The sequence below is a fragment of the Bombina bombina genome, chromosome 9 (assembly GCF_027579735.1).
Source record: "Bombina bombina isolate aBomBom1 chromosome 9, aBomBom1.pri, whole genome shotgun sequence".
NCBI classification, from domain to species: Eukaryota; Metazoa; Chordata; class Amphibia; order Anura; family Bombinatoridae; genus Bombina; species Bombina bombina.
Window position 1 is genome coordinate 88,161,739 of NC_069507.1, and position 15,549 is coordinate 88,177,287.

General features: G+C 36.9%; 1 protein-coding gene across 5 annotated transcripts in view; it reads right to left on the minus strand.

Annotated features, from left to right (window-relative positions):
* ANK3 (ankyrin 3) overlaps positions 1-15,549 on the minus strand; it is a 1,320,989-nt gene that overhangs the window by 33,910 nt on the left and 1,271,530 nt on the right. For 3 of the 5 annotated variants that reach the window (XM_053692249.1, XM_053692247.1, XM_053692245.1), the window contains 3 exons: positions 12,895-13,573; positions 11,692-12,034; positions 8,599-8,727 (listed from right to left, as the gene is read on the minus strand). In XM_053692249.1, the coding sequence (XP_053548224.1) occupies positions 8,599-8,727; positions 11,692-12,034; positions 12,895-13,573 (1,151 nt within the window). The remainder of the gene's footprint in view (positions 1-8,598; positions 8,728-11,691; positions 12,035-12,894; positions 13,574-15,549) is intronic. The other 2 variants (XM_053692250.1, XM_053692246.1) reach the window with 1 other exon arrangement.

Here is a 15,549-nt window from a genome sequence, read left to right on the forward strand (position 1 = left end):
CCGCTAATCTAGCTAATTGCAAAGCGGCATCTAAAACAAAAGAGTTAGCCAATTTAAGTGCTTGAACTCTGTCCATAACCTCCTCATACGAAGATTCTTTACTGAGCGACTTTTCTAGTTCCTCGAACCAGAAACACGCTGCCGTAGTGACAGGAACAATGCATGAAATTGGTTGTAGAAGGTAACCTTGCTGTACAAAAATCTTTTTAAGCAAACCCTCTAATTTCTTATCCATAGGATCTTTGAAAGCACAACTATCTTCGATAGGAATAGTAGTGCGTTTGTTTAGAGTAGAAACCGCCCCCTCGACCTTGGGGACTGTCTGCCATAAGTCCTTTCTGGGGTCGACTATAGGAAATAATTTCTTAAATATAGGGGGGGGAACAAAAGGTATGCCGGGCCTTTCCCACTCTTTATTTACTATGTCCGCCACCCGCTTGGGTATAGGAAAAGCGTCGGGGGACACCGGAACCTCTAGGAACTTGTCCATCTTACATAATTTCTCTGGAATAACCAAATTGTCACAATCATCCAGAGTAGATAACACCTCCTTAAGCAGTGTGCGGAGATGTTCTAATTTAAATTTAAATGTCACAACATCAGGTTCAGCTTGATGAGAAATTTTTCCTGAATCTGAAATTTCTCCATCAGACAAAACCTCCCTCATGGCCCCTTGAGATTGGTGTGAGGGTATGTCAGAACAGTTATCATCAGCGTCCTCTTGCTCTTCAGTGTTTAAAACAGAGCAATCGCGCTTTCTCTGATAAGTAGGCATTTTGGATAAAAGATTTGCTATGGAGTTATCCATTACAGCCGTTAATTGTTGCATGGTAATAAGTATTGGCGCACTAGATGTACTAGGGGCCTCCTGTGTGGGCATAACTGGTGTAGACACAGTAGGGGATGATGTAGTATCATGTTTACTCCCCTCATTTGAGGAATCATCTTGGGCAATATCATTATCTGTGGCATTACTGTCCTTACTTTGTTTGGACACTATGGCACAATTATCACATAAATTTAAATGGGGAGACACATTGGCTTTCATACATATAGAACATAGCTTATCTGATGGTACAGACATGTTAAACAGGCTTAAACTTGTCAACAAAGCACAAAAAACGTTTTAAAATAAAACCGTTACTGTCACTTTAAATTTCAAACTGAAAACACTTTATTACTGAATATGTGAAAAAGTATGAAGGAATTGTTCAAAATTCACCAAAATTTCACCACAGTGTCTTAAAGCATTAAAAGTATTGCACACCAAATTTCAGAGCTTTAACCCTTAAATTAACGGAACCGGAGCCGTTTTCAAATTTAACCCCTATACAGTCCCAGCTATATGCTTTGCTGAGACCCAACCAAGCCCAGAGGGGAATACGATACCAAATGACGCCTTCTAGAAGCTTTTTTAGTGATTCTTAGATCCTCACACATGCATCTGCATGCCTTGCTCTCCAAAAACAACTGCGCAGTAATGGCGCGAAAATGAGGCTGAGTCTATAACTAGAAAGGCCCCCAGACTAAAAAAGGTGTCCAACACAGTGTCTGCCGTTTTTTAAACGTTCCCCAAGATTATAATGCCAATTATAAGCTACAATCTGCATAATATGCCCCAATAAAGCAATCGTTTTAGCCCATAAAAATGTCTACCAGTTTTTAAGCCCTTTTTTAAGCCCTTTATTCTTTTATATTTGACTAAGAAAATGGCTTACCGGTCCCCATGAGGGGAAATGACAGCCTTCCAGCATTACATGGTCTTGTTAGAAATATGGCTAGTCATACCTTAAGCAGAAAGGTCTGCTAACTGTTTCCCCCAACTGAAGTTACTTCATCTCAACAGTCCTGTGTGGAAACAGCAATCGATTTTAGTTACTGTCTGTTAAAATCATCTTCCTCTTACAAACAGAAATCTTCATCCTTTTCTGTTTCAGAGTAAATAGTACATACCAGCACTATTTTAAAATAACAAACACTTGATAGAAGAATAAAAACTACATTTAAACACCAAAAAACTCTTAACCATCTCCGTGGAGATGTTGCCTGTGCAACGGCAAAGAGAATGACTAGGGTGGGCGGAGCCTAGGAGGGATCATGTGACCAGCTTTGCTGGGACTCTTTGCCATTTCCTGTTGGGGAAGAGAATATCCCACAAGTAAGGATGACGCCGTGGACCGGACACACCAATGTTGGAGAAATTAGCATATGAACCTCTTAGGTTTAGCTTTCAACTAAGAATACCACAAGAACAAAGCAAAATTGGTGCTAAAAGCAAATTGGAAAGTTGTTTAAAATTACATTCCTTATTTAAATCATGAAAGTTTTTTTAGGTCTTGACTGTCCCTTTAAGCAAATATCTAAATCCCAGATTACACTACACAATATTTTAATCTTCCCCTATATTTGTTCTGCCTGAAGAAGATTGTTATGCATGGCTGAAACATTATTTGACAAATCCATGCCAGTAAACATAAATCTTTTTTTTTCTTAACACAAGGTTGTTCCATTTTTTACTATCTATTTTCAGATTTATATTTGGCAATAGCAAATTCATCATTCTATCATTCATCACCACACTTTGCACAGTAGCGTGTGTACGAGCAAAGGACATATCTTTACTTACCAGTAATGAATACCATCTGATTATAAAAAAAAACTTTCGCAATTAAACAGATACATTCTGTTCTATCATCAAAAAAATATAATAATAATAATAATATAATATATATATATATATCCTATATAATAAAAGGCCAAGTGTGTATGTCTGAAGCTGTCAAGCGCAGTAGAGACTGCGCGCGAGGACAAACACACCTGGCCTTCCAACTGACCTCCTGGCGTCGTGTTGTGGAGTGGGTGTGGCCGGGTGGGTGTGATGTGGGTGTGGCCGGACGGGTGTGGTGCGGGCGTGACCGGGTGTGACATGGGTGGGCTGGACATGACGTGGGCGGGGTCGGGCGGGGCCAGATGTCGGGAGACAGAGAGCTCTAAAGACGGTGGATAGAGAGAGCAGAAGAGGGGGGATAGAGAGAGGGAGAGAGAGAGATAGCAAAAGAGGGGGGAGAGAGAGACAGCAAAAGAGAGGGGGAGAGAGACAGCAAAAGAGAGGGGGAGAGAGACAGCAAACGAGAGGGGGGAGAGAGACAGCAAAAGAGAGGGGGGAGAGAGACAGCAAAAGAGAGGGGGAGAGAGACAGCAAAAGAGAGGGGGAGAGAGCACAAAAGAGAAGGGGGAAAGAGCACAAAAGAGAGGGGGAGAGAGCACAAAAGAGAGGGGGGAGAGAGCGCACAAAAGAGAGGGGGGAGAGTGCACAAAAGAGAGGGGGGAGAGTGCACAAAAGAGAGGGGGAGAGTGCGCAAAAGAGAGGGCACAAAAGAGAGGGGGAGAGGGCACAAAAGAGAGGGGGGAGAGGGCACAATAGAGAGGGGGAGAGGGCACAAAAGAGAGGGGGGAGAGAGCACAAAAGAGAGGGGGGAGAGTGCACAAAAGAGAGGGGGGAGAGTGCACAAAAGAGAAGGGGAGAGTGCACAAAAGAGAGGGGGGAGAGAGACAACAAAATAGAGGGGGGAGAGCACAAAATAGAGGGGGGAGAGAGACAGCAAAAGAGAGAGGGGAGAGAGACAGCAAAAGAGAGGGGGAGAGAGACAGCAAAAGAGAGGGGGGAGAGAGCACAAAAGAGAGGGGGGAGAGTGCACAAAAAAGAGAGGGGGGTGAGTGCACAAAAGAGAGGGGGGAGAGTGCACAAAAGAGGGGGGGAGAGTGCACAAAAGAGAGGGGGGAGAGTGCACAAAAGAGAGGGGGGAGAGTGCACAAAAGAGGGGGAAGAGTGCGCAAAACAGAAAGGGGAAAGTGCGCAAAACAGAGGGGGGAGAGCGCAAAAGAGAGGGGGAGAGAGCGCAAAAGAGAGGGGGGGAGAGCGCAAAAGAGAGGGGGAGAGAGCGCAAAAGAGAGGGGGGAGAGAGCGCAAAAGAGTGGGGGGAGAGAGCGCAAAAGAGTGGGGGGAGAGAGCGCAAAAGAGTGGGGGGAGAGAGCACAAAAGAGAGGGGGAGAGAGCACAAAAGAGAGGGGGGGAGATAAGGAAGGCACTCACTGGTCTTTTAATCAAAAAGTAATTTTAATCAAGCGTGACGTTTAGGGGACACACTCCCCTTCCTCAGACAAACCCAAATAAACAGCAAGTGAAAATATATACCAAACAAACAAACAAACCCCTCCCCCAGTGAAAATTGCGCCAAAACTGGTTGCCATAGTGATCCTCAAGAACAAAAATTCACAAATCAAGTGCAATAATAATCAAATGCTCATCTCAAAGCAATGTGTGGACAGTAAACACATGTTGTATATATCCTACAAACATGCTAATGTACATAAATGTTGGAATACAATACAGGTGCAAACATACAAAATAAAAAAAACCTAAAAAAAACCCCATAATACATTGCATATTACTTGTGTTACAAATAAAATGTCCCCTAACGTATACCCTTAATGGAGGTGTATTGTGTAATATTGTGAATGTGATATCCATACTAGGTGCACTTGTGGTAAAATGTAAAATATAAAATGTATAATGTATAATGTACATTTTACCACAAGTGCACCTAGTATGGATATCACATTCACAATATTACACAATACACCTCCATTAAGGGTATACGTTAGGGGACATTTTATTTGTAACACAAGTAATATGCAATGTATTATGGTTTTATTTTTATTTTTTTATTTTTTTTGCACCTGTATTGTATTCCAACATTTATGTACATTAGCATGTTTGAAGGATATATACAACATGTGTTTACTGTCCACACATTGCTTTGAGATGAGCATTTGATTATTATTGCACTTGATTTGTGAATTTTTGTTCTTGAGGATCACTATGGCAACCAGTTTTGGCGCAATTTTCACTGGGGGAGGGGTTTGTTTGTTTGTTTGGTATATATTTTCACTTGCTGTTTATTTGGGTTTGTCTGAGGAAGGGGAGTGTGTCCCCGAAACGTCACGCTTGATTAAAATTACTTTTTGATTAAAAGACCAGTGAGTGCCTTCCTTATCTCTTATACTTATCCGCTGGCACCCTGGCATATATGGATTTTGAAAGTGGGAGTGCTCTCTATCGTATTATATATATATACATATACATACACACATTTTCGGAACATACTGTGCAATACAATACTAAAACACCACTAAGCATTTCCAGTTAAATTTTGTGAGCTATGGTGGGCATTAGTGGAGTTATATTACATGCCTTTGTCTTCAAGGGACAGTACACTGTAAAATTGTTTTTCCATTAATGTATTTTAAATGACCTGTTATACCACCTGCAGAGTATAAAATATTTGAGAAATTGCATTTTCGCGTTTATTTGTGTATATGAAGTAGCTGGTTTTGTGCTTTTAAACCACAGCCTATTACAAGGGGATGAACTTAAAGGTGATATCAGATCTCATTATGTTATAACTTTGTGTACGCACACTTGCTTCCTTATCTTATAATTGTCTGGAACACCATAGCTCAATACAAAGAGAGAATAATGGAAAATTATCATTTTATTACTTAACTATCCTGTATCCCACTGAGAGTGTAACTTCTTCTGCTGGCTGTGTTTACTTAAACTTGTCAATAGCATATACTCCAGTATCAAAACTTTCAGTATAGGTTGGGAAACCACAAGCTAAATCAGCTATTTCAAATGCTGAAATAGGAGCAAAGAAGCTACTTGCAACCAATTTAATACACTCAAGCAGGTAACGTAAAAAGGATCATTGGGAATTATTTAAAGGGGAGAAAGTTTTTGGGTGAACTGTCCCTTTAATCCTTCTAAAAAAAAAAAAATTGCATCTCCAGCTATCATATTTATTGAGTCTATATTCTGTAACCAACTCTTCATTTTATGCTATTAATCTAGATGTATGCATGTGAGCTAGTGCTGGCTATCCTTTGCCTTGTGATAGATAATTATATGCAGGGCCAGATTGGGAAATCAGACTGGCACTGGAAATGCTGGAAGAATGGCCCCAGCATCCCCCCCAGGCTCACCTCCACACCATGTCCCGCTTTTACCACCCTACCTTGCCTAGGGCCTCTTTCAGCCACCACACCCTCATCAGGAGTGGAGGAGCCTTGAAAAAATGCACTATGCATGCGCACAAGGCTAGCTCCATGACTTCCCTAATGAAGGATGTAGCCCTATGGAAGCCCACTGGCCTGCCAGGAAATGTCCCGATATCCCAGACGGGCCAATTCAGCACTGATTATATGTAATCTTGATGTGGCAACTAGGCCTATCAACTCTTATTATCTAGCTGTGTGCTTACAAGAGAGTGCCAGACTTTCTATGTGTTGTGTTAATAATTTTGTTTTGTAATTTTTACTACAGGTCTTCCATCCATCTTAGGTAATGGCAGACAGTATGCAGTTTACGGATAATATATATTTTTAATATACAAGCTAACAGTGGGGACCACAGCATAAGGCAGAAGGTTGGACGTAGGTACTACATCAACAGGGTACGCTGAGCAAAGTACCCTGTGATATAGTAACTACGCCCATTAGACTTAAGGAGTTAAAATGGGTTGAGCTTGCAGGGAAATCATATTTCTTTATTTTATCGATTTCTGTACACACATGCTTCTTTATATTAACTCTCTCTGTATACCAAAACCCAATACTTAAGAGGCCCAATGATCTAAACCTCACAATTTCAGATGTGGTTTTTCTCACTGACCCTCACAGGGGCTGCCCATGTGGAAATATCGTAAAAAAGTGGCAATCCCTGCAAGTGGCGAGATGTCTCCCATTGAACATAATGGACCTCGTTGGAAAGGGAAACCGTGGAGCAAAGTTAGCAGTGAGCAGGGGTCGCTCTTTAAAAATTAAACCCTGCAGCTAATAAAAAATTGCATTATGCTGCTTTCTGCGTATAGCATGTTACAATTGCTGATGTTTTTTAATCATGTGTTTGTCTTTTAGGGTTAAAAGTCTTTTTATTGTTTTAAGAAAAGCTTGCCACCTTTTAGTTGGCGAGAAATAAAACTGAGATTTTAGTGCGAAAATCTTTACAGAATTTCACTAGGATTAGAGAGATCATTTTATATACGCACAGGGAAGGCCAAAGTTATTTCTCCAAAAAATAATAATTACGCTTTGTATTTTGAACTTATAATTACGAATTTCGGTGTGTTTTTTGCACATCCAGTGTACTTAAATTACGATTTATGCTGTGGATATTTAATACCATTTATTCCTGAGTAATTTACATACAAATTTAAATTTTTTAATAAAATACCATTTTTGGTGAAGATTTTTGTTACAATTTTTGATGCACCTTAACAATACAATTTTTTCCACATATTTTTGTGTGAATGGCTCAATTATTCGTGTTGTAAGATTTTTAAAATACAATTTTTTTGTGCACTTTTGTAATATCCGTATCTCCTCCCCATACAAAAATGCAGTATACGCCCATTAGTGAGATCGCTTGTTTTCAGGGTAAAAAGTAGCTTTTGATCATCCCACCAGGGAAATAGAAGGACTGGCGAGCATTCTTTATTATCCCGCCAGCCCAGAGACTTTTAGATCATTGGGCTCTTAGAAAGAAAAACTGAAAATTAACATTTTATTACTTTTCTCTTATACCACACACTGGGAGTGTAATTTCTTCTGCTGGCTATGTTTACACTTAAAATTATGGTAAACCCAAGCGTATAAAAATGCTAGAATTTATCATCACTAAAAATAAACATTAGCTAATCTCATTGTTTTTAAAAAACAATGTTATACTCACCCTATATGTAAGGGAAGTAGATAGCTAACTGAGCTTCACCGGCCGCCCACGTCACATCGCTTTCTTCAATAAAGTGACGTTTCCATCTCTAGACCAATTGCGGTGCGTGTCAACTGACATTCTAGCACAGCTATTGGTCTAGAGGTGAAAACGTCACCTCATTGGAGAAAGCGCTGTGATGTGGGCGGCCGGAGCCGCTGTGTTAGTGATCTACTTTCCTTAGGATAGGGTGAGTTTAACATTGTTTTTTACGAAACGATGAGAGAGACTAATGTTCTTTGTTTGTGATTTTTGTGATTTTAAATCCTCGATTGGATTTACCATCACTTTAAGTATAGAACTTTCAGTATAGTAGGCAAAATCCACTATTTGAAATATTGCTATAAAGATAAAGGAGCTATTTGTAAACACTTTAATACACTCCATCAGGTAAAATGGATAATAAAGAACATATTAAAGGGGGAAGGGGATGGGGACATTTTAGGGTAAACAGTCCCTTTAAGATTATTTTTCAACCTACCTGTCTGTTTCAGCTTACTATACCTACCATCCCTTTAAATGTGTTGCTTTAAATAAATAACATCTGTGTGTAAAACATGATTTTGTACAATGCAAATCACAATATGAGTCAGTGCCTAACAATAAAAAAATAGTCTGAAATCAAATAAAGATTTCTCTATTGTGATTAGAATTCAACTAAGCATGCTGAAATGTCTAATATTTTCCACAGCAAATGTTAATGGCTCAACCTTCTGTTATAACAAACCATGCTAGTGCACCTCTCAGTGACAATCTGCACTGGGTACCTTTAATATCAACCGTCGGCGAGTAACCTTCGTAGTGATTCTCTGTTCCTCGTCTGAACTTGTTTCAGTTTCATATTCATTGTCACTATAATCCTGATTAATGCATTTTAGGCATGTTATACCACCAGACTTTAAAGAAAAAGAAATATTTCTTTTTTTTTTATCTACAAAATTAGATATAGTAATACATATTTTGGTCAAATGGGAGGTTCATAGCGAGTCACTGAAAATACTTTTGCAAACATATGCACTTTTAAATTATGCCGAAAATAACTGACTGGAATATCATAGGAGACGTAATTTTAAAGAAAACTGTTAAAAAATATATGTAAAAAAAAGGAGGTTAAAGGGATATAAAAAACATTTTTTTTTCTTTAAAGGGACAATCTACTCAAGAATTTGTATTGTTTAAAAAGATAGATAATGCCTTTACTACCCATTCTCCATCTTTGCACAACCAACATTATTATATTAATATACTTTATAACCTTTAAACCTCTAAATGTCTGCCTGTTTCTAAGCCACCACAAATCACATGATCTTTGATTAGCTTTTCACAACAAGAAACTGATAATCCATGTGGGCCATATAGATAACGTTGTGCTCTCTCCCGTGGAGTTGTGCATGACACTGCACTAACTGGCTAAAATGCAAGTCAATAAATAGCCATGTGATCAGGGGGCAGTAAAACAGAGGCTTAGATACAAGGTAATTACAGAGGTAAAAAGTGTATTAATATAAGAGTGTTGGTTATACAAAACTGGGGAATGGGGAATAAAGGGATTATCTATCTTTTTAAACAATAACAATTTTGGAGTCGACTGTCCCTTTAACTTTTGATAAAGTACACTCTCATACAAAACTGTGCCAACCTATTGTTTATCTCAATATATAATAATTTGTTTCATAGCCCACAAGAAATTGAAAGATGATGAGCATTTTTATTTTTACCATCATACATGTGTTTGCCAGAGACCCGAGTATATGTTCAGTGACTGTAATCACTAAAATTACAAAAAAAATGCAGAATAGAATGCTATTATCCTGTAATAGAAAATGCAGCATATAATGAAACGGATACCAACCATACAAATGACAATTTTCAATCATTTGGAATGAGAGCAGAGATATATTGTACGGAAAAGAAATCAGTGTTATTGTTTGCTGAAAACAGAATATTTGTGCTCATTAAAGGGACAGTAGTGAAAATGAATCCGTTTGTGGTTAGTATTGAAAAAGGTAGATATTTAGGTATCAGGATCCTCAACCCATTATGTTTAGCTTGTGTGGTCTCTCTCGCTCTCTCTTAGCCCCCTATAATCTAAAACTCTTCGCTCTGTTGAGATTATCTATAAATTCTCTTAAAGGATTACTTTCTGTTATAATTTTTAAGCTAAACAACTAACATATTAAAGTTAATAAACATTAATTAAAACCTACTGACCTATATTTTCTCCAAAACGAAGTTTCATAACGTTCTAAAAGTTATATCTTTTATTTGCCGATGATGTCACGTTATCCTGCCCACTATTTTCAGCACTGCGTGTTCAAAATACTTAAACCAATAACTTTGTGTTTAAAGCGCCATTTTGAAACCTAGGTATTGTAAACGGATTGGTACAGAGCAAAGGATACCCACGGAGTGGGTTTGGAAAACAATTAAATTTGCAGACAAGATTTCTGATATACGGTAGAGATATGTTAATGAAATGCTATTGATAAAAAGCGTATTTGGGGTAGTTAGTTAGTAACAGGCATAGAAAATATTTACTTACAGTGGCCCTTTAAGTACTGTGTGGAGCGCTGTTTATCTAGCTATGCGGGTTCTGGATGTGGAGAAACATGTAAAAAGCTCACAAAGATTTGGTGCAATTTCTCTACACACTGGCAAGTTTTTGATCATCAGATCCTTAAGGGGACACTTACAAATAACCAACTGAAGCTTCAGTTGAATATAAAAATACTGTATATGCCTGCACAGTTTTTCTTTCTTTCCTATTTATTATTTAGACTTTTTTTTATCATTTAATACCTTACTTAAAGGGACATGGGTGAGCCAATGACAATCAGTATGTGTATATATATATATATATATATATATATATATATACACACACACACACACAGCCACCAATAGACAGCTAGAACCTAGGTTATGTTCTGCTCCTAAGCTTACCTAGATAAACCTTTCAGCAAAGGATAACAAGAGAATGAAGCAAATTAAGCAATGGAAATACATTGGAAAGTTGTTTAAGATTGTATGCTCTGTCTAAATCATGAATGTCTAATTATTACTTCACTGTCATCTATCAATATGTTTATAATGTACTAACAAACAGCTTTTCTATTGTATACAAAAAATGAAATAATAAAAAATAAATAATAAGTTGCAAAAAAAATTGTTCTTAGCAATTTCAGCTAACTTAATAGACAGGGAATTGACTATAAAATAAGTGCTTTTGATTTTTACATTTTGGAAATTGTTGTTTTATGGATCTTAATACTCAGAAGTGAAGATCCTAAGGGCAACCACCGAAAACAAGAATAAACTATTTTGGAGGATGGTTAATGTCTCTAATGTAGGTACTGTATATCTATATTTTTTTCCTTTTGTTTTTGAGAGAGAGAGAGAGAGAGAGAGAGAGACTTCCCAGTTCATCACTTTTGGTAATGGCTTCAACACACTGGTTCAAAGAACCACTAAACCCAGTAAAATAGCAGAATAAGTAAATGCAAAATAAAAAGGCAATGCAGAAGCACTTTTTTTGAATGTCAAATTAGTAGATTTCTTTCTGACAAATGTTAAAGTTACTTCTATTTTCCCTGCCACTACATCATGTGACAACCATCAGCCAATCACAAAGTGCATATACATATTTTCTGTGAATTCTTGCAACTGCTCAGTAGGAGCTATTGTTTAAAATGGTGTGTTCTATCTGGATCAAGTTCAATTTTTAATTTACTGTCCATTTAATAAATACACGTTTTTATAGCTCCCTCATTTTCCCTTATAGAAGACCCCGTGACACAAATAATCAGTATGTAAATATTCCCGGGAAACCGATATAATGGTAAAGCTGTTATCAACTATACCTTATGTTCTGAATGTGCTCCTTCCTCTGCATGAGTGGATATCCTAGACTTTCCTTCTTCACAACCTGTCCTTTTTGCACTTATGGGCACAGAACTTTTATGTTCTCCTATTACTGTTTTGCCAGTCACCTCTGCTGATTTCTGGTGCCCCGTTAGTTGTTCCCCTTTTCCAACAGAGCCTTGGTGTGTTTTTAGTTTCAAACATTGTTTATCACTCAGTTTCACAGATTCAGTCTCTCTAGGAATGGATCTCGTCTTGCCCTCTGTAATTGATTCAGAAGGACTAACATTTGACTCCAACCTTCCAACTTCTCCTTTAAGATATGAAGTAATGGACTCGTGGCTATAACATAAATAGGAAACATGTTAAAGAAAAGAAGTAAATTGCTACAATAGCTTATTATAAAAGATATACCATTAGAACACTTTACTGTCCCTTTAGGCTCAACAGTTATTTTATGACATACAAAAAGGAGGTAGCAAATGCCATCGCACAGTGTGATCTAGCGTGCTGAGGTATCTGACCCTTAACGGCAAACTCTAACACATTATATTTAGTCTATTTTTTTGTTCTTAAATGCACATTAAATGTAAATTTTTGCATTAAAAAATGAAGCGATATTTTTACTCAGAAACCAGTGTTTTCCACAGAATATATTGTACTAGCTTGGTGGCATTATGTAGTAGCCAGCTAGGGGGAGGTTAATACTTTATAATATGATAAAAGTTTCTTCTATCTAAAGCACAATTAATTACAAAATGTATCATAACTTTATTTAACGATAATTAGAGCAGTACAAATTGAAAAATGTTAACATTAGCCAATTTTTCGAATACTGACTTCAATTTTATCCGGATAGTCAGTAAAATCAGACCCATCAAAAAGGATCACTGGAACCCATAATCCCCCCTCTTGAAATTGTTAATATTTCTATTTAAGTCTAGGTTGATACAGCCAATTTAATAATGCTAAAAAAAAAATTATAAAATATTATTCTCAGGGCCGTGATACCAACTATAATTTTATTTTTTAAATATGTATTTTTAAATACGCTACCAGTACAAAAAATACTAAACATGGAAGAAACAAAATAGAAACAATATATTCATAATCTAAAAACCAACTGCTAGCAAGAAATGTCCCATAAAATATTAATCAATTGGTAATACTTTTGACATGTCTTAGTCTTAGAGAATCCTTACCTGTCATCAAGTCTTTCCAAAAGTTCACTGTTCATTTTGCGATCTGGAGTGGGAGGTTCCACTTGAACACTTGATGCGTCACTATGCCAGCCTGTAAATGAAGACATATCGTGTTCTGCTTGTTGAACATATTTAAGGATGGCCTGTACTTTCTCCTCAGTCATCTCCTCTGACTCAGCTTCTTGTTCAAGTTGAAGATGCTTAAATAGCAATTTGAGTCTTTCTTCAGTCATCTCCTCTGGACCAGACATTTCTCTCTCATGCTGTTGAATACCTTCTCCTATATGACTAACATCTTCATTTAATTTTTGATCTGAATATGGAAGAGATTTTTCAACACATATATAGCTACCATCATGCTGCGGCTCATCATAAAGTTTAATATCCTCAAATTTGATACGATGAATAGCCATGTCTTGAGAAACATCTGGACTGCATACTGGAAAATCAGGTCTGCTATCGTCAATTGATGTATCTTCTGCAGCCACCACCGGTGGTGCTGAGGAAATATCTCCGTTTCCTTGTGCACCTAACAACACATCACTTAGTCTACTGGGAGTTCTAAGAGGAGATTCTACACTAGAGTGATCACTAAAGAAATCATCTTGGAGAAAGGGGGTGGGAGGCTGATAACGTAAACCAGTAGGAGTTTCCAGTTCCAACTGAATTGTCTGATAACCTAAGAAAAACAGTACACTTGGACTGAATGAAATGGACAATGAAACAACAGAAAAAAATGCACATAAAATGTCACCATAATAAAATGATAAATTCATGGATTGAAAAATAAAAGTTGTATTTGAATGATTCAACAGTATGAAAGTTTTTGAAATGGAACAGCATGGACAAACATCAATTATCCCCAGTTAGCTTAAATAAAAATGGCTATAAAATTGCTAGCAATTAAGTATTAGAGTACAATAAAAAATGTTAGGGTTTGTTTCCTTTGTATGTACTATTGAGGCATGCTATAGCTTTAAAGACATATAAAACTGTATGTTTCATTGCTGTAATAAAATAGCAGTAAGCAGTGGATTATACTAATAGAAATCATTGCAATATCTATTATTTTGCATTTTAAAAGGAGTTTACTTTTTCTTTCTTTCTTTTTTTGTGCAGGGTCCATTACTCCCCACAAGTGAGCTGGTATATCTACAGGAAGATAAATATATAGCTGGATGTTATAAATTTTCTAGAGCAACATGAGCTGGCTTTTTCTAGCATTCACTGAACAATAACAGGAATTCAGTTTCTTGCCCATGCTCAGAAGAGGACAACATGCAACTCAAGTTCTCAGCATCCATATGTCACTATAGGCAGTGACTACACTGGGAGTTTCTAGTTGTTTGCCTTTTTTTAACACAATCTGATTCTTTTGACAATTACTTTAATTTAAAATATTGATTTTTACTAAAGGAGCACTGTTTGATATCCCTTTAAGTCTCAATTCAATCACTTTCATATTGAAAATATATAAATTCTTCTACATAGATTCGCTTTTTTTTTTTTTTTTTTAAAGTATTCATTGGTCCTGGAGACTCAGTATTATCAATCAACCAAAGATATGCTGACATACAATTTACTACTATAATGCATCTGGAAACTACATTATCTAATATAATAAGTAATAAGCCAATGCAAGAGACAGGATATACTATATAAATATTTCAGGCACAGAGAAAATTAGTGGATGTGTGCAATGAGATGAATAAGATGATCTTGGAGATTGAACCGATGTTGCTGACATAGGTAAAATCAGAAACACTGACCAAAAAGAAAAGAAAAACATATAAGCATTAAATGATGGATACACACATGTACAATTAACAGAATTATGATAATGCAAATGATAAAGTGCTTCTACTTATATCAGGGGCCCTAGCGGAGCGGCAAATCTTAAAAAAAAAAATAGGGATATGCCAAACTATATATTTAAAGGGACAATGAGCACAACGTGACAGAAGTATTTGTAACAATGTTATACATTGTTGCAAGCACTGCTACCCTATAATGCTAAAAAATGTATAACATTGTTATACATATTGTTACAGTCACTGCTGCCATATAGTAGTCATGAAAAGTGCGCACTCTAGTCCTAAGAAGGTATGCTCTTCACCAAAGGATACAAAAGGAACAAAGTGAATTTTATAACTGGAATAATCATGAAAATTGAGTTTATGCTCATTTATACAAAAAAATATGGAATTGGGGATATTATGATACAAATCATTAAAATAAAGAATGATTTCTGAGATGAACTGCAGCTAAGCCATATATACACACAGGGACATCTGGCAGAAGATACCAAAGACAAAAACAGGCCAAATAATGTAGATGCCTGTATTAAATGGAACATTAAGCTATATATTTATATGCCACTTATATATTAGCAATTAAAGGGACATTATAGAGCATGAAATTTTAAACAACTTTCTATTTCACTCCTATTATCATTTTTCTTCGTTCTCTTGCTTTCTTTATTTGAAAAAGAAGGCATCTAAGCTATTTTTTGGTTTAGAACCATGGAAAGCACTTGTTTATTGGTAGGTGAATTTACCCACCAATCAGCAAGAACAACACAGTGTGTTCACCAAAAATGGGCCGGCATCTAAACTTACATTCTTGCTTTTCAAATAAAGATACCAAGAGAATGAA